The sequence below is a fragment of the Dreissena polymorpha genome, chromosome 11, assembly GCF_020536995.1.
Source record: "Dreissena polymorpha isolate Duluth1 chromosome 11, UMN_Dpol_1.0, whole genome shotgun sequence".
NCBI classification, from domain to species: domain Eukaryota; kingdom Metazoa; phylum Mollusca; class Bivalvia; order Myida; family Dreissenidae; genus Dreissena; species Dreissena polymorpha.
The window spans coordinates 80,313,061-80,332,895 of NC_068365.1; the positions used below are offsets into that span (position 1 = coordinate 80,313,061).

Consider the following 19,835-nt stretch of genomic DNA (forward strand, 5'->3'; position numbering starts at 1 on the left):
AATAAATAAATTATTTTTATAAACGAAACATATGAAATTTTTATATCAAATAAATAAATAATAAACATGAAATAATTTTAGTTCTTTATTACATTGTACCGAAAGAACTTTATTCGTAAAGCCATAAGATACGCTACTTCTAAAATTGTTATAAATAAAGCGTTTAAAATCCAATTAAATATGATTACTAACTAGAAAATAAATTACAACAACATCTTGCTCATTTTTATAACGTGGTTACTAGATGTGTGTCTTACAGTCGACTGTGAAACGACTTGAACTATTCTTTGTTGTCAAGATGCTGATCTAACAGAACGCAAACTCACAATTTTAAAATTGCTTCAACGGAACGCATGATCTCAAAAAGGAATATTGGTTAACAATGACTTAGTTTGTAAAAGCAAGTGACTCATAAATAATACAAATCCTCACGGAAGCATGGTAAGGTCGCAAGCAGCGAGTCATTTAGACGAACATAAAATTTAATTCAAGAGGATGATAAACGGCAGAAGTATGTGAAAAGTCCGTAGGTGTGAAGCGGGCTCGAGTGGATGCGTTCAGTAGTGTTTGTATAAATAAAAGAATAGTGTAACGAATAACATGGTATTCGTCAACGCATTTTTCATTGAAACAAATAAGTGTCTAGATACATACAACAAATGTTGAAAAAAACTATCGGTACATTCTTGCATTTTAATTATAAAATAAGTGTGAACATCGCAAAGCTAAATGCTATAAGCGTGATAGTTGCAGTACTTAATACCATAGTTTTGTGAACTGTGAATTTTTTTTGAATGGAACAAACATGTGCTCAGAGATGGGAATTGTCTACGTACCAAACAGGGTAATGAAGAGCGTTCTTCTTACGCTTTCCATAATAGGATATTTGCAGATAGGTACGTATAATAATGAATACTGTCTCGTAAGGTTTGCCCCAATAATCATGCATGTTGTCTTGTTTTTTTGTTTAGCTCATGTATCTATATTTAAAGGCTTGTTTGTTTGATTACTTTGTGCATTGTTTGTTACCGACCCGAATATATTTGACAGACATTTTATTAAGCGACATAACATACATAATGTTTTTGTGAGGAGTATTGGAGAAGATTTAAAATGTTCAATCACTCTAAAGTGTACCCTTTAACCGATTATCTCTTTTATATGGAGTTTGGTATGAATTAATCATGATTTGTTGGTTTCTTAAATCACTATAACGACAATTTCTTAAAAAAACATTTTTCATAAGGTTACGTTCGAGACATGTCGATAATATGTATAAGAAATTGATCAATTAAAGTTAATTTTCAGCTATAACAATTTTTTCGCGAATACTCATAGGTATTTACTTTTAAATATATTGAGCGTTTAGAATTACAAATGGTTAAAAAAATCGAGTTATCAGTTATAAAAATAAGATAGATGTGTAAGAAAATGTTGAATGCGAAATAAAAAAAAATGTTGGTTATAAGAAAGATAGTGATAACAATATTGGAAAGCAATATTTTATCTCAAATTGATTTCCTATCAATTATATGAAAATACCTTTCATAAATTCATAAGGTTTTCTTTATCTTGTGTCATATTAATGTGAGGTATTTTTATGGCAATATTCAACCGCTAAGTATGTTAGTAAATAATATAAATACAAAGCTATTACGAATGACTAACGTCGAATTTGGTACGAAAATATTACTCGTGTTAGCAAAGTATTAGCAACAACATATTCGGTGATATTTTCAGACAAAGAACAAAGGAAACAGCTCATGTCAATCGATAGGCAAATGAGTTATCAAACATCGACCTGTTATTTGTGAAATAATCTGATTCTGGCATTGGGGTATAATGCATATTTAACGTGCGTTTGCTCATTAAGTGCGTATCATTAAACAACACCAATGCCATATAGCACGTCAGCCCATTCATAGCATTTAACTATCAAGCAATGAATTTCTAATCCGTCATACCAATCCTACGAAATTTAATCAAATGTGGACATAAATAATTGCATATAAAAAGCATTAATCAATGTTACAGAATACAATGCGCGTGCTACTATGTATGTTTCCAAAATGAAATATTTATCATACATACCAGTAGGCATAGGTATAGGGTTAGAAAAGGCTTTCGCAGCAGTAGATGAGTCCGGTCTCAGAAAAAGGCGACTGTATATAAGGTAGTCTGTTGGTGTAATTAATCGTTCTTCACGAGAGTTTCATCTAATTACTAGGGCAAACATACCCACTTTCCATAACTTTACAAACTAAATGGCGCTACCTGTCGATTCTAAAAATGACCGTAATGGCAGGGGCGTAAAATATACCTGAAGTGTATTGCAAAAGAAAAAAATGTATATAACGAATCGAAATGTAATTAATCCTATGAAATTGAAATATACTTTTGGGATAATAATCCCACAAACAGAATTCCTTTATTTGTGATATTTTCAATTAACTGACAAATCGATGGTTTTCCTCTGTATGTATTGAAAACAGATTATCATTGCCCTACAATGACCACAGTAGATGCGAATAAACAGAGGTCTAGCATATTCTTTGGTGGGAGTGGGTCATATAAAGATAGCATTCGTGTAGTTTTTGTTTCTTGTATGTTGTGAGGAATATCAAATTGATCCTTTTCTTGAGCAATAATCGCAAGTCTTCTGTTTTACCTGAAATAATGATGTCTGAAGCACTTCGTTGTTTAAAATATTTTTAAGTTTCAAATCCCATACAATAATCTCATTCAGTTAAGATTGATTTTATCTATTAAAGTTGAACAACGTTATAACGAAAGCGCAATTTATATGTCAGAGGTAATTCGGATTGCTATGTTTACTTCAACTGTTACTATAAAATATTAAGAACATTGCAAGAGAGATAGATGTGATAAGAAAGATAGTTATTATGCAATATAGAACACGGCATGATGTTTATAAACTATGGTAAACTTGTGCTTGGTCGCTACAGTTAATGTCAATGGTTAAAAATTTCGCTACTGATAAGCTTTTTGTGGTACAACCGCTCGTATAAAAAAATCAGTTACCCACAATCTGCATCATGAACTAAAATGCTATATAATGTGTGTATATGTGTATATGTATACCTGTTTTGTCCAAAAAAGAAGTGTTTCAACAGGTTTAAGCGTTTATTTGTTCTGCAAATTAGGTTTATAACACACAACTTTTGAGTGTTTAGTTTCTAGTGTACATAATATACACATTGTAACGCACATACTTAAAAGAACGTATCAGTAATCTCTTAACTTTTATTTTAATTATAAATCGGCAAACTGCACCTGGTGATAGATATTAACTAGAAACATTCTCATGTTATAAAACATACTACTATATTACCTATCAAATGTCTTTAATTTGTGAAAAATGTTTGAATTGTTGCATATTGTGTCTGGCGCGGTAATATGCTGGTATATTTTAACACGTAAATTGTTATATGTATCGCATACAATAAAACATTAATATTCGTCTTTTAACGCATTGCAAGAAAGAGATATAATAATGATTTCAATTGAAATGTGTTTATTTATGTTATCTGTAAGATGATACACGCAATTTCGTAGTACAATTCTAGCAATTTTGCCATCCTTGAATGTTGTGAAACTGCTCTTGTCTCGATGAACCAAAACGTTAAGCCATTGTTGTTGTTATTATCATCGTCGCATTTAACGTTTTCGTCAAATGATTAATTACGTAACAATTAGAGTGTTGTTTTAATGGTCGTATGAAGCAAGTTCTAAATGGTTGCCAACAAAGAATGTGTGATAAGAATATATAAATACTTTTAATATTTACTCATTAAAAACGTTTATATACAAAGTGCGTATATGTATTCACATTGATTTATACATATTTTCACAGAATCACATGGTATAACTTTCAATAGATCATCAGTTCGGATATTTTAATAAAAAAATAAAATCCTCAACACCTACACTTGATCGGTTCAGCCATATGAAATCGAACAACAGCAACACTACAACGATTTACACGTTAAATGAGCGTTAAACTGCATGATTATATCCGCACCTTTGAACTAACTACGATAACCCATAAAACAGTTATTTTGCAATATGTCTGTAAATGTAGTTTTATTTGTCTCGTATATATAAAGATAAATTACATTACTTAAATGTGTGACTTAAATGTTGAAAACTGTCAACAAGTGAAATCTGTTTAAAGGATCTTATATATATTTTATATATAATATATATTTATTTTTATGTTTCGAACTAAGTCATGAGTACAATAGAGATACGCTTACTAACAATGTAACACAAACTCAGTTAATCTGTACAATTATTCACTAGTAAACAACTGTATATAACGATCAACCTTAGAAACCTGCTTCTTAAAAGGCACAACAATTAAAAGGAAACATAGACTCGTTGGTTGGTATAAAAACCCGTTAATTAGTTCAACACAAAAACTGATGAAAACCTACATGAATGTTCTTCACATATGAACACAGAGTGTCCGGTTATTCTTTGAATGCTTATTGGTGTTTCAATACTATTTTTCGATAATGCTTTACAGTTTCCAAGTAACTATAATAACTACAACATATTTACTTCGTCATAATTTTACAATACGTAATACAGCTAACGTATTAACCACGAAACGCAATTTCATGCTTAGTGCCTCGTGAAATTAGGCTGCCTTTTGTGTTGAGATATATTTAATATTTCATATCGATATTTCCACTTTATCATATCGGTATTTTCACTCGGGAATAGCGTCTTTATGTACCAGTTGGCTGGGCGTTACAAATGTCTTTTTTTTTATCAGAGACTATATTGATATCTATGATTCCCTTATATCCGGAATCAGTCGTCGTGTGTCATCATCATTAAACTAGTTACCACTCTGACGGCCACAACTTTAAAAGCTAAATATGTACCTAAATCTTGAATATGTGGTTGTATTTTTTCTTTTGACGTTATCGAGGAAGACTCTGAATGTGCTTAACATGCGTTTAAAAGGGTCACCATTACTAAGCTAAGAAACAACTTGTTAACACACTAGAGGCCTCAAGGTTTACTGAAATACGGTAAAAATGTTTATCTCGATAATATCTGGGCCGAGTTCGAATATGTCTGCGGTAAATGCCTCCAACTAAATTTTCAGGTTAAAACTGAGAAAACTCTGCTACAAATGGCCACATTTAGGACTTCATCTTGATGAAACTTAATAAGAATGTTCATCTCGAAAATAGCTAGGCTAAGTTCGAATCTGATTCATTTGCGTCATTAAACTATGTCACTAATTCAAATTTTATTACACCATGTTACATCTCTAGAGCATGCATTTGGTAATATAAACGTGTCATCGTCCGCAAAATTTGACTCAAGGAAAATTAATTCAAATTTGTGTTTTGTAGTATGCCTAGATATTTCCTGAAACTATTGATTAAATATATATTCATTTATTCACGTCCTCACACATTTTTATTTGGACTGCTATGCTCTTTTGTATTTACTCTAGGTTCACGGGATATGATTCAAGTTGTGAGCAAATAAACTGTTACTTTCTACCAAGCCAAAAAATCTTCTTCGAATATATTTTAAGGTGATTTCCGAGCAAAGTGATATACTATTATCCAATTAATATGAATGCTAGTTACACTCACGCACATTAGTCATTTTGTGTTGACTCATGTCATCTGAAATCTTCATTAACCAATGTCGTTACTCGAGCATGGCCCAGTTTTTCATAATTAATACATATTTCATTGTATGACACTTACGATTTTATGAACTATTCAGTGCGGTTTTAACGATTACATTAATGTTTAAACATCAATTTAACGCTTGTTCATGAATGGTTGTAAGTTGTATTAAGTTTTCTTGGTTTATTCTCTATCGCTTGGATTATATATTGATGAATAACCGATTGATTTGAGTTTAATACAGTTCGTTATAAGTCGTGACACAGTGTTCTGCATTATAATCAAACAGCTATCATGAATATACATGTATTTAAAATTTAAAGCTAAGTATTCCTTTCCTTTTCAATGTCATTATGTTGTGAGTGTCTATTGTATAAAATATTTATATAACATAAGCATCTTGTATTGTCTCGGTTGATTCAGATACTCTACATGTTTCACATTTTCAATCACACAATTGCTCTTGAAAATATGTTTTGTCTCAATTTATTAAGAAGAATAGTTCACTTATCACGAAAGCGAACACTAAATTCGCCCCCAATAATTCGATCGGACTTTCGCTACACAATAGCGTGCTACAATGCAATATTTTGCAGTTATCATAAGTGTGCCAGTATATGGCGCTTTGCGTGAAAAGTCATTCCTATTTTGACAGAAAACCATATTAATTGTCATAATATCCGTTGAAAATAAAACTTGTAAAACATGTCTTCACAAGCACAGATATTAAGGCAAAACGTATCACTTCGTAATTGTCTTGTTTTTTTTCAGGGGCCAGTAATATTCTCCAAACTGATGACGATAATGGTGAACCGTATTTTCTTAAAGCTCCAACAAACATAACGGTTCGTGAAGGAGACTTGGCCAAATTAAAGTGCCGAATAGCGAATCTTGGACCGAAAATGGTAAACGTGGTAGGCTACATATTGTCTTGTGACTTATATAGCCAGGTTTGTTCACTACTTCAGATTGCCTTTGATGAACCTTCGCATGAAGCATGAGGCTTAAACTGTTTTAAAATGGTTTAATGTAATACGCATTGTTCCAATTTGTGCAAACATTTCAATCGTAAAGTTAAAACAAAGTTCGCTGAATGTATGTTAAATAAAGGCAAAAGTTTATCAAAGGTTATTTTATATATATTTCCAATATACATATAGTTTTAGCTCTCAACTTGAAATTTACGCCTACATTTTTAGGATGCCTCTAATAAAAATGGTCAAATTTTCGGCTCTACCATAATTTTATACGCACATAATTATACACGTAGTTACATAAATTTGACTTTCTAAGTCTTATTTATGTCGTATAATTTGGATATTTTTTATATTTTAATTGTTCATTCGCTGTTGATATTAAGACTGTCACATTTTCTTACCAATATTACCAATAAATTCTTTCTATAAATAACTATTTCATAGATAGATAGCATGATAAACAGAAATTAAGAGCTAAGATGGAATGATTGCTTTATTTTTGTCTCCTTCTACTTAGTGTTTTGCTTGTTAAATGTAAGTTCTTGTTTGAATATGGCTTCACTGTCAGAATGAATACTTACCCCAGCGCAACTTTTAATAAATGCAGTCTTGCATAACATGTGATATTCTTTCCATGCGCTCGTGTTCATACAACAGACAAAAAAATAATAAACAAGAGATGTGTTTGTCAGAAAGACAATGCCCCCTATTGCGCCGCTTTTACTATTGTAAATAAATACTATTGTATTTATGGCTGACTCATTTAAAAGAGTGATAATTTTAATTGCATATTATGTGTTAACGTATGTTTTCATTATCATAATGGTTTACGAAATATTGTTTGTTCGGAATAAAATTGGAGTTTATATTGCTAAATTAGTACTTTATTTTATTTTTTTAAACATTACGACCATCAACCTGTTAGTACTGGGTGTTTTCGTATAGTAAACACAATTTAATTATATAAAAGACTGCTTGGAATTAACGAATTTTATCGTCGCAGTTATGTTGTTGTAAGTGAATTTACGTCTAGATTATCAGTTTAAAATCAAAACTTGCATAAGAGGCAAGTAGGCCGTATTTTGCATTTTTGCGTTTATTTTCACGATAATTCGGTATTTTTGTTTTTGGTTGAAATGTATAAATTTGTTATCCAAACGACATAATTAATTATTTTGTCTGCTCGTGTATTATTCACAATTTAGACTGGTTAACTACCTGTCTATTATTTATTGTAACCGCGAGCGTCTTTAATGGTTACTTTTAGATAAGTATAAATGCGAAATACTCATATAATACTCTGACATGGACTACAGGTAATTATTATATGGTTCTCCTTTTGTGATTCTACAGTGTTAATTGAATTTTGAAAACAAAAACGAAGAGGGCAAATATGTTTACAAAATTGAGGGATTATAATTACCCAATGATACATTATAACAAAATAGTAAACTAAATTAAGGATTACTCGGATTAAACATTTTTTTTAAATGGTTATATGACGTTAACGTGTTCTAATAGTTTTAATTTCAATGTCTAATACGAGGAATAGGGAAATTATTAAATTAATGTTTGTGTATTTTTTCATAGATAAAATATGTAATTATTGATTTCAAAACCATATTCATTTCAAAAGTGTCAAATACCACCGCTTAATTGTTTTTGTGGAGTAAAACTTAATATTACTAGTAAGCTTGTTATATCTAGACGATTCTCCACGCAAGTACGATTCAATTACTTTTCTAGCAGTAGGACTTCTGTAAGAATGACGAGTAATAACCAAGGTCTGATTTATGGCGTATTTTTTACAATATTTGCACTAAGTAATCTGCCGTTTGCTTTGTTAACACAGCATGAGTCCTTTTAAAACGAGAGATTACCTTTAAATGTTGTCTAAGTGACATTTCAATCAACAGGGCCACGCCATTTGCGAAATGGTTTCCACTTATATTAATAGCACATAATACGGGATAGTACTCAACTAATGGCATTGATTGTGCTCACAACTGTTATAGATCTGCCTCTCCAAACTATAGTTTTGTTCATACCTGAAGTCTGATCCGTTAATCCAATAGTATTTGTGTTTATTTAAAGTCTTCAAATAACTGGATGCAACCTCGAGTTTTGTGCTTTTCAGGTGGTTTGGAGAAAAACAAACGACGATTATCCGTTGACAATTGGGGAAATGTCTTTCTCACAGGACGACGAAATGTCTATCGATCACTCCCAGATCACCAAAACCAGTAGTACCTGGGATTTGCTTATTAAGAATGTAAAACCGCGACATGCTGGAATGTACGAGTGTCAAATCAGCGCAAACCACCTAATTGCTCACTATGTCACACTCAATGTAGTTGGTAAGATTTAATGTTACATACTATTAGTTTAATACTTAACAATAGAGTTATGAAAACATATATTATTCTATACGATATTATGTGTAAACGATATTGTATAGTTACAAGCGACCTGATATACGTTAACAACGGTAGTCAGATATGAATTATACTTAATTGCATCAACATTTTGAAACTATTTTCCTTTAAACAAGTACTTTGAACAACATAGTGCACGCTGATTAACAAAAATATGTGTACGACTTTTATTATCGAATCAAAAGAGCATACACTTAAAATATGTTGTTTTGAAGGATACGGCATACAGTTGGTAAACATCTATATTATACCCGAAAATGAACTGTAATTAGCAATATATGTAGAAGTACAATTTGCTTTCACATTATCAATGTACGGCAATCTTTGATGTAATAACAAAATTCTTACATGCTGTTTATAATTGATTTATGTAATACCTAACATAAGAATGTGTTATTAAAGCTGATATTTCTGAAAGCCAAATACAATTTTCTTTTTAGACAAATCGGAGATGCGACCAGGTAAACAGACCCCTATGCTAGCCATTGACGCGATAAACTTTGAGACAGGTATTTCGTCATTATTCTAAGCAACGAAAACGACCCAAGCCACGGTTGCGTGTTTGACACATATTTATATCCACACAAACTACGAAACGAATGCCTGCACAGTTTTTTTATTTACTAAGAACAGGTGTTAACATCTTTATTTCTACTACCAAATTAAACCTGAGTATTAAATCACAATGGTATTCCTGTCTCAACGCATGTCGTGCATTGAAAGCATGCCTCTTTTGCATGAAATCTTTTCCTTAACCCCGCATTACTGTATGCACGTGCATTCCGGTGATAGCATCCACATTTCTTGACTGAACATATTCTTGACTGGATATAAATACTTTCGTTATTTTGTGTTATATATCAGTCTGTTTAACCGTTTTACTGTTCCATATTCAAATGATAAAATACCGTAGATCCCAGTACCCGACTGCCGGAAATCCATTTACTTTTACCTCCGGCCGTATTATTATATTACTAAGTATATGCAAGTAATGGCACTTTGAACTCAACGCTTAAAAAAATATGGAAAAAAGCCCAAGATATTACTTTCTTAAAAGTTGCACAGAAAACGTTCATCCATAATGCTTTGACGATTCAGAACACGCGAAGGCCGTTGTTTCCCCGTATAAATAGTGTAGGCTGTTCGATTGTTAAAGCGGTCCTGAATTTGAACAAAAGCTGAAAGCATGCGTTAAGCACATCACACATCACACATACGAACATTTGCTATGCCATCCAAACCAGTCGACCTAAACACGACCGGCATTCTATATCCGGCTATCGATGTGCATTTTACCAATGCATAATTGAATGAGATAAATGTGTAAGAGCAATAAGTTCATACACATAATATTTCGCAACTAGAAAAGGATGCTTTATTGGTGCCAGATCAGTTGTAAATATATGTATGCTGATGTTCACTTGCGGATCAATTTGAAAACAACTTCTAGTAGATATTAAAATTTCATAACGTGATTACAAATGTATATTCAAAGATTAGATGTTTCACCAAACAATTATGATTCCGACTTTTTAAAGAATATTTTCAGGATAGTGACTTGTGAAGCATTGTTAACAGAGGGTTTCACGGCGGTAGTTTTGTTCTGTATCAATATTATATAAATATTGCTATGAATAGATTCGAATAACAACACATAGTAAATGGAAAACTTGCCTTCTTCACAAACTATTCAAAATCGTTAGGTATCTATCCTTGTATTATAAAACAGGAACAATGAAACGTTCCATCTCCAGTTTTATCTTAAATCGTATTTACATTAGAAATAACGCTCTACTTTATAACCAATATACCAAATACGTTTCCTGATAATACGCTTAATAAGCAGTAATTGATTGTACGGCTTCGGGCTTAATCTATTACAATTTAATGTAACACGGTGTGTTAGCAGCTCTTTGTTCTGCTGCTTACCGGAACTCATTTGTTTGAATTGTTTTCTAGTGCTCATACATAAATCAATGTTCTACATTAAAGCTATTGCCAAAGCAGTGTTGCAGATGGCTTACATTTACTTCTTTGTAAACTAATGTTACATTAACGTATGTCAATCCAATTTGTTCTTTGTTATGTAAGATGTAAATAATTTTTATTCGGTCCAGGCTCTATTTCTTTTCACATCATGCTTTTACAATGTAGTTTGCGTAATTTTACATTCTTACTAAACATTTATTTTTTATTTTAAGTTTAATTGTAAAATCAGTTACTTGGCATAATTTGCACTTAAGTATAAATATATGCACGAATTGGAAATAGCTAAAGACTAAATAAAATAAAGAATTAACTCCTTTCAGAACTACGAATCATCGGTAACGCCTACGTTAATATGGGGGGCGTGATCCACCTAATTTGCAACGCTACGGGGGCTTACCGGGCACCGGAAGCAGTTGACTGGTTTTACGACGGAAATAGGATTCACACCGCAGACGAGAGGTGGAAAGGCCGTGTGGAGATTGTGAGGCACGAATCTTTCGAAGGCAAATACTATGTCAGTGAATTGATTATTGACAAGAGCCGACTGGAAGATAATGGGGATTACGTCTGCAGGAGCTCTGATTTGGCCGTCAATAGCGTTAAAATCCACATTTTAAATAGTAAGATTTGCCGTTCGTTTATATTATGAAAATAATCACTTTGATACAAATGCTTTAATTACGAAATGTAATGTCGATATAAGTAATTGTAATTAATATTTTATGTATGCCTCCTTTTCGATTGTGATTGACACATTTCATTGAAATTAATTAAGTTATTACTATATTGGAATTAGTTAAATATGTTTTCCTAAAACTCTTTATCAAACCGCAACCAGTCCATTTCATTAATGATATTTTTAGACTTTATATCCGCTATTAATTGTCATATTCTATTCTTTAAGTTGAATTAGTATTTGATTCTTATCGCCGCCTATTAATGATATATTGGTGTCTATTTACAGCGGAAAAAGATAATTTAACGAGGCGAGGTAATGAACATTGACCTGCTTTTGAAATGATATGCATGTAACATTTGAAATGCTTTTTGTTTGATACGGGTAATTATTTGCTTCAATGTTTGTCTTGTAAACATTTTAATTATACGTTGTAAACGAAAGTTCTTATGTTTCGAATTTCAGGGTCTGGCAAAGATGCTCAGAGCGAATCAATACGGACCGATCCAGATAGTGGAAGTTTTCGAATTCACACACAGGCATTTCCGGTGATGGCATTCGCAATCTTGCCGCTAGTTTGTAGATATATATTTATAAACTAAGGTTTGATTTCCACTAACGGGAAGTGCCTTCGAACACTACCACACCGAAGAACATACGTATAATTAATTTAAACGTAAACCATATTGTGTGTTGAAGGCTTAACTATGTACTAAATATACACGTACAGGGAGGAAATTGACATTTTACGATATGGCAAGCGTGGTTTGTATAGTTTAATAATGAAATTATGATAGTAGACGTTGTGACGTACATGACAAAAAGCACCTTATGTTATCGATGAATGGTGCACACTTGTTAACTGTGACAATATTGAGATTTATTAAAATTACCATGCATATAACACATTTCTTATAAATGCGTGTAAGTGTTCCTTTGTTTCGGAATTATTTGTTAAATAATGGAGACTTAAACTGAAAAATAGATAAATACTTAAAAACAAATCACGCCTAAAATCACATAATTAAATTATTCGAAACACTAGTTTTGTTAAAAAAGTATGAAATACGAGTCAAAAGTTTATGTCGTATACCTCAAATCATTTTGACGCGGATTTATTCTTATTTATGAATATGTTAATGTTGTTGAATCACTTAACATCATCATTTTTTTTAAATATCATCACAACTTTAGATTTTTGTAAGCCGCAATATGTTTCAGGTAATGCCATTTACTATTCAACTGAGGAAAAATAATGTAAATAAAACTTTTTCTTATCATTTGAGTAGTAAATTGGTTCATACCAAACGTAAAAACAACGCATGTTTGGATATTTTTTCTCTGAATCTCTGCATCTTTAGATTGAAATAGCCCAACAAATTTAAACATTGAATCATGAAAATTACTTTCTAAAATAAACGAAAACTACTCTCTGAATGAAAAAAAGTGTTTTACCGATTTTAGTTCGGCATTACTGTACTGCCTACTAGCTAAAACAATACACAATGGTGTTAAATATCTTATATAGTATATATCAAACCCCAATGACAGCATGTAATCCGTTAACGATTCATTAAAAAATGCGAATACCTATATGTGTTGTAGTCAAATTGTTTTGTGTTGGTTGTGCACACAAATAAGTTTACTTTTTACGCAAAACATATGATGAATACACAATTCTGTACGAATAGTCAACAAGTCAAGGTTATATAATATTGCTATGGTGAACAATGAAATGCATTCTTCCTTGCTGTTATTGAATTTGAATGGAATTTCTTCACACTGTTTTTCATCAATCATTACATTCCAAAGAGGCTTACACACAGCTGTACTTTGTGTGTTCTCGCTTCTAAAATTTTGCCATTTGCGTTGTATCCCATATCCATTTCACATTCTCTTTTGTCCTGAAATTAGTGTAATCCCAAATATGTGATAATATGTTTTAGGTTAAAAGGTAGCCATGTACGTGCAAGAAGTTATTTATTGTTAATGTAATATTTTATCATGACCATAGGAATAATAAAACATTTATATTAAGTTCTTGTTCAAATATTATTATTAATAATTGACACATACTATGCATGCTTGTTAAACAACAACGTTACAAGCTAATAATCCAGTCGTAATATATACATGTACATAATATTGTTGTCGTGTATACTTTGGGAGCTCTTTCTTTGGATATAGCTGACAACGTACATAAACGCTTTAAATATGTTCTTATGTATACAATATAACAACAAACATTTACCATCCTAAATTGACGAAAAGAACATACACAATATAATTGTTTGCTTTAATTATTTAAAATTAAAAAGAACACAAAGATATAACGCTTCAAATCTTAAGAATTTATGTTTTGTTCCTCGCTCGCCGTCCTTATTGGGTGCTTTAAGGAAGCCGTAATGTTCGTAATCCTCTGTCAGTCGTCCATCAGTTCATGTGTGGAAGCATTGGTGCAATAAGGTTTTCTTTTTCTCCTTCAGAACTACTGATTTTTACGACTTTGTACAGGGATTATCATGTGATGGATCGGTCAAATGTGTTCAAACCGATCATCCTCCAGATATGGTCAGCGTAGTGAAAAGTTATAGAATTTATATTTATTAAAAATAATAATACTTCTCTAAAACCTCAAGGCTAATTGGCTTGGCATTTCGCGATTAAGATTATCTTGTGTTGTTTAAGCTTTTGCATAAGATCAAAGTTGGCCCGCGCCGATACATTCTTGCTCTCCTAAGATGAATATAGTGACAACTTTGAAAATCTTCTCCATAGACAAACATATCCAGGAGCTTCAATCGCTGAATACAAGTTTTTACTACTAAGTTTGGCTTCTTGAAAAAAGTTTGAGCCAAGGTTTCCATAACAATAATAATTTTCATAATAGATATAAACATAATTGAAACAGCAATCATAGTGTCTAACTATATGTTATTGTCACCAAGAAGTATCATGATCGAGATTTTCATTAAAAATAATTATTGTCAATTATAGGAGGTATTAACATTACTAAGCTTCATTTAAATTTACTTTTCAACATTTTTGTTTGGCATTTTTTAAGGGGGGGATACATGCATACAATATTTATAAAAACACACAAAGCCTCATTCAAAATAAGAAATTTTGCAACAGCAACGTCCTATCCCTAATATACCTTTAAGCACATCTTAGTGGGGACAGACCGTGTTTTAGAATATTGCTGTTGACATTGTGGACAGTTCTGTATCGTCGTGACAATATATGAAAATATCAAAATAACACTTTTCTAATGGGTTGCCTAATTCTCATTCCAAACAAGATCTGTATGTGTTGAACAAAATGTTTGTCCCTTATTTATGTTTTAATTTACAATATTTGTGGACAGACTATGCGTTACACATTGAGGAATCGCATTCAGTTGGTTAGAATTTTTTTGCCATAATGTAATTCAAAACGCAACTCACATGTCCGTATAAACATATGCGGTTTTGCTTTTTGCAATCATTACAAAATAATAACTTGTCAACAATTAGTTCTTCTAATTTTAAAGATAAACCAGCTGTTTTCAATAATAAATAATTGTAAAAATTCAACATAAAAGATACATGATAATGTTAAATTCTAGTTTCAAACTTTTCCTACAGATAACATGTAAGATTATTTGTCATTCCATAACTCAGTATGTCAACAATATAGCGACAAACCTTGATTAAAAATAATATACCAATCATCGTTATATTTCTTCATTACAAAATGATATTAAAATGTGAACGTTTGAACTCGCATAATGTTAAGTACGAACAATCTGATTACTTTAAGAAAGGGACTCATGTTACGAAAATATGTATACCATTAGGGGTTCATATTGCAATTCCTCGTAATATTACACTTTTTGACGTGATAATATATTTCCCATGGTAAATAAGAAGCCGTGTCTGGCTGGTAAACTGTCAGATCAATGACGGTGGAATTAAATAAAACAGAGCTGTATGTCTTTATTGATTAATCTTCCTTAAAATCCATATGCGTGGCCACTAAGAATCAATGTCCCCTCATAATAATAAAACAGAGCTTTTATTCACAAATCCATGCTTGGAATACAGAAAAAATACATTACCTGGACACTTATAAAAAAGTGCATGAGTGTATGCATATAAACCACCCTCTCTCGGCATAATGTGACTTAAACTTTAAAAGTTACATCATTATTAGAAGCAAATAGTCATATTTGCTTTTGTTTTGGTGGAAAAACTCAACATAGCAATCAATACCTGATAGTTATGTTAAAAATGAAATAAAATCAATTATACGAAACACAAGGTAAACAATGAAAATACTGTGATATAAACATATAACCTGTCTAAAATTCATATAAGAGTACAAAAATATGATTTTCTTTATGCAAACCCGATTGTATTTTAATTTGCAATATTAATTTTAGTAATATATTAATCTTTTCTACACCGAATTTAGTGAATAATTATTTATCTTTTGACTGTAAAGTATACGGTGGCGAAAGAACGGTAATGCATAAAATACATGAATATAGTAAATGTATATTATGTTACAAGATTAAATAGTATATGCACTAGTATCGTTTATTTTTAATCTGACGGTATAAATAAGCATGGTCAATTTTTTTAATAAGTCATAAGAATATGCATTATTTTTTTATAATTAATAAGTATCTTAAATATCAATCACAAATGATAATAATGTCAAAACAAGATGGCTTATTCATGTACGGGAAACTAAAGCAAACAAGTCGGAAAACGTAATGTGTTTAAGACAATTTGTAGATATGCGCATACGAACCACATATATATGTGAACTAAATGTTTCTAAATGAACTCATTTTACAATTATCCACAGTGCTTTATTCTACATCTGTATATGTAGGTATATGTAGGTATTCGAGCATTACATATGTTATCTGCATATTTCCTGATATAGAACTCCTCAAGCAAAATACACAAGCGTTTTGAAAGAGTTAGTTTGGCATTGTTGAACTCAACACGAGAATAACGAAACAATGAAAACAAAATTACTGGTGATACAGACATATTGTATTTTCATGTCTCCTATTTATCCTGCAATGCATATCTACTGTCCCCGGACATATTTGTAATATTAAGGTAATGTATTTTTTATGTATTCTATCTGTATTATTGTTCGAATGAGAAACAGTTTCTCCCTCTACATGCCAACTACAATGCATTTGTTCCTTGATTGTTAGCTGTCATTTTCTGCAAGGGAGGGAGTTTTGTCTTTGGTTTGTATTGCGCAATTGTGTCATTAAAGTCCGGAACGATATGTGTTAAATGTAGGAACAAGAACCAATTATCCAAGCTTGAATTTGTTTAAGCTTGTCCTAAGCATGATTGGAAATTCGAATAAATGAACGACCTTTTAATTTATTAAACAACACATATTCCTATAATCACGACGGATAAGACAAGTACTTAATAAGCATCCGACACACACTCACATATAATGTCTACGCATAAATTCGAAAAGTCAAAACTAATTCCATTTAAATAGTGCTTCACTAATGGCAAGCGCGCCGATTGCTGCTTTTATTCTTTTAATTGTTCAATAAAAAATAAACGACTTAGAGCATTTCTGAAACCCAAGCTAAGTTACTTTTTGTTTACGTTTATCGTGTTTCCACATTGTCTTCAATTAAATATTTGTGTCGAGCAACACTAGATTTTTTTGTTTTTTCCCTTCGTTGCTTTGGTTTCAGAAAAATGAAACAATCGATTCTAGTTATTTGAAGGGAAGAAAAATCTTCAACTGTTGAAATTTTTATAGCGTTTGAAAAGCGTCCTTAAATTGTTTGTTTGTAAACTGCTTAAGCGATACAACTAGTGATCGGTAAGAAATCAATGCTAACCAATTAAAGAACTGTCTTCATTATATGAACAAAACAAGTGTTTTATGTAAAAAGCATTCAATATTGTTTTGAATTTCAGGCACGCAACACGACAGATTATGTCGTTTTATAGGCATATATTTTTTTAAATAAGATAGCGTCGTTCGTAAGATATCAAAATGTCATCATGTGTTTTTCAGTCAGATCTAAAGCACACTATGTCAGGGCGGGAGTATTTGATAACCGTTTAACATACAACAGATTAATATAATTGCATGTGTAAGAATAATTTAATGATTGATCATTTTATAAATTTATGCATATCGTTCCTGGTTAAGTCAGAACGTCATGGCTGCTATAGCATAAGAAAGGGTGTTTTTCTTCTTAACTTTTATTTTAATTATATTGAAATATATGTGTAATATGTTTATTTTACAAATTTCGTATCAATTCATGAATATTTGACAAAATCGTACAGTCCCGCTCTAAGTAAATTATGATAAACTCGTTAGTTAGTGAGTTGCTTCTTTTCTCTGTAAGCGCCCAAATTCGCCTAGTTATGTTGCTCATCATCTATGTCAATCCGCGTGAAAATTTTAAATTAATGGTTTCAAATATGAATTTATAACTTTGCTCATTTTGTTACACTATATTTATTTTAACACAGTGGTGTTTTTGTTTCCATCTGCATGGGCGACACAAGTATTGTTAGTCAACATAAAACCCGCCATTCAGAAGGCCATATTAAACCTTATATGTACGCATCAGTAATCGTTGTTGGCTAGCTTTTTAGTTGTTCAAGAAACAATTGAATCCCAAATCACCATCATTTAGCAAATATGTACATAGGACGAGTGTTACCAATACGCATGTTTTTAAGCCGGTCATACCTTTTTTAATTTTATTGTTTTCTTGTCCGCCAACCCTAGGGTATAAAACGAGTCTATCAGATTAATACAAATTCCATTTTTTATGAAACCATTAATGGTTTGACCATAAGTTTATGTCCGCCAACCCTAGGGTATAACACGAGTCAATTAGATTAATACAAATTCCTTTTTCATGAAACCATTAATCGTTTGATCATAATTTATTTTATTTATGATATGCGCACTATATATATTTGACGCATATCAATTTCACTTTGAACACATGCAATGGTATCTCTTTGCTAAATGCATATTTAACATATGTTGAAGAATACTATTTTTTTCTTCAAAGACAATTACTAAATAAAGCACTGTATGTTAAGTTCTTTAAAATCTTGTAAAGACAATGTATTTAATTATAAATTATCACGTCTTGCCATGTGTAATTCGCAACTATGTTTCTGGAAAAAAAGAAAATACATGCGAACGTTTTGCATACCTATTTGTCGTCAACACATGTGCTGACGGCAAACCCTGTCAGCGAAGGTAGTAAACAAACATAACAGCTTTGCCTGTGTTATCGTATTCTAGCCTCAACGCGTAGTCATATCAAATCATATCATATGCAAAACTTAGGTGTTACTGTCAGTAAACTTGCCGAGGACATCGATGATCGCCCACCAGGGACAAAACTAGTGTTTTACCAGAGGGATAAGATTTACGTTTCTTTAATACACACATGTTCTGCATATGAAAGTGTTTTGATTGATGTAAAAATAATGATGTAACACAGACACAGACGCTTTTGAAAACGTCAATCATAATATGAATACATAACAGATAATCGCATGAATACTATAGTATATCACGTGTTGTGGATGTTTCAAATTTAACACAAAACAATTTTCTTAAAATACAATCTACCACTTCAGAGTGGGACTACTTTAATAAATGGTAATGTAAATAAGTATATTATTCTTATTTAATTGTGACTCAATTTTAATAACCCGCAATGTCTAATTGGTACTATTGTTTACTTTAACATAAAACACAAAAAATCGCTACGTGTATCGTTTTAATGTCCATTTATAATATAGTCAAAGATCGCTTATGTTTAAACTATGTCAACGGGTCTATAATAGCCACGTGGTATATTACTAGTAGATCGGATTGTACTGTAATTCTATTCTTAACTCAAGAGCGCCAAATAGAAAAACTACAATTAAAATCAACATACAATTAAAACCTTCGTTTAAAAGCTGCATTTTAGTTATACGTTTCATAAACTGCATGAACCCGCAAGCCGGATTTACAATGATAAGTTTAACTGGATTTTAGAACTTGCCAAATA

At 31.5% G+C, this 19,835-nt stretch overlaps 1 protein-coding gene across 2 annotated transcripts; it reads left to right on the forward strand.

Annotated features, from left to right (window-relative positions):
- The first annotated feature begins 201 nt into the window (after window positions 1–201).
- Window positions 202–13,795, forward strand: LOC127851012 (obscurin-like). 2 transcript variants are annotated; one of them, XM_052384430.1, is made up of 7 exons: window positions 202–896; window positions 6,453–6,595; window positions 8,796–9,015; window positions 9,534–9,602; window positions 11,403–11,702; window positions 12,047–12,073; window positions 12,224–13,795. In XM_052384430.1, exons 1-7 carry the CDS (start codon window positions 806–808, stop codon window positions 12,358–12,360), a joined length of 987 nt encoding a protein of 328 aa, XP_052240390.1. In that variant the 5' UTR covers window positions 202–805; the 3' UTR covers window positions 12,361–13,795. The 2 variants fall into 2 exon arrangements, with proteins under 2 accessions (XP_052240390.1, XP_052240391.1); XM_052384431.1 differs by having other exon boundaries at window positions 6,453–6,586.
- Window positions 13,796–19,835: the final 6,040 nt, after the last annotated feature.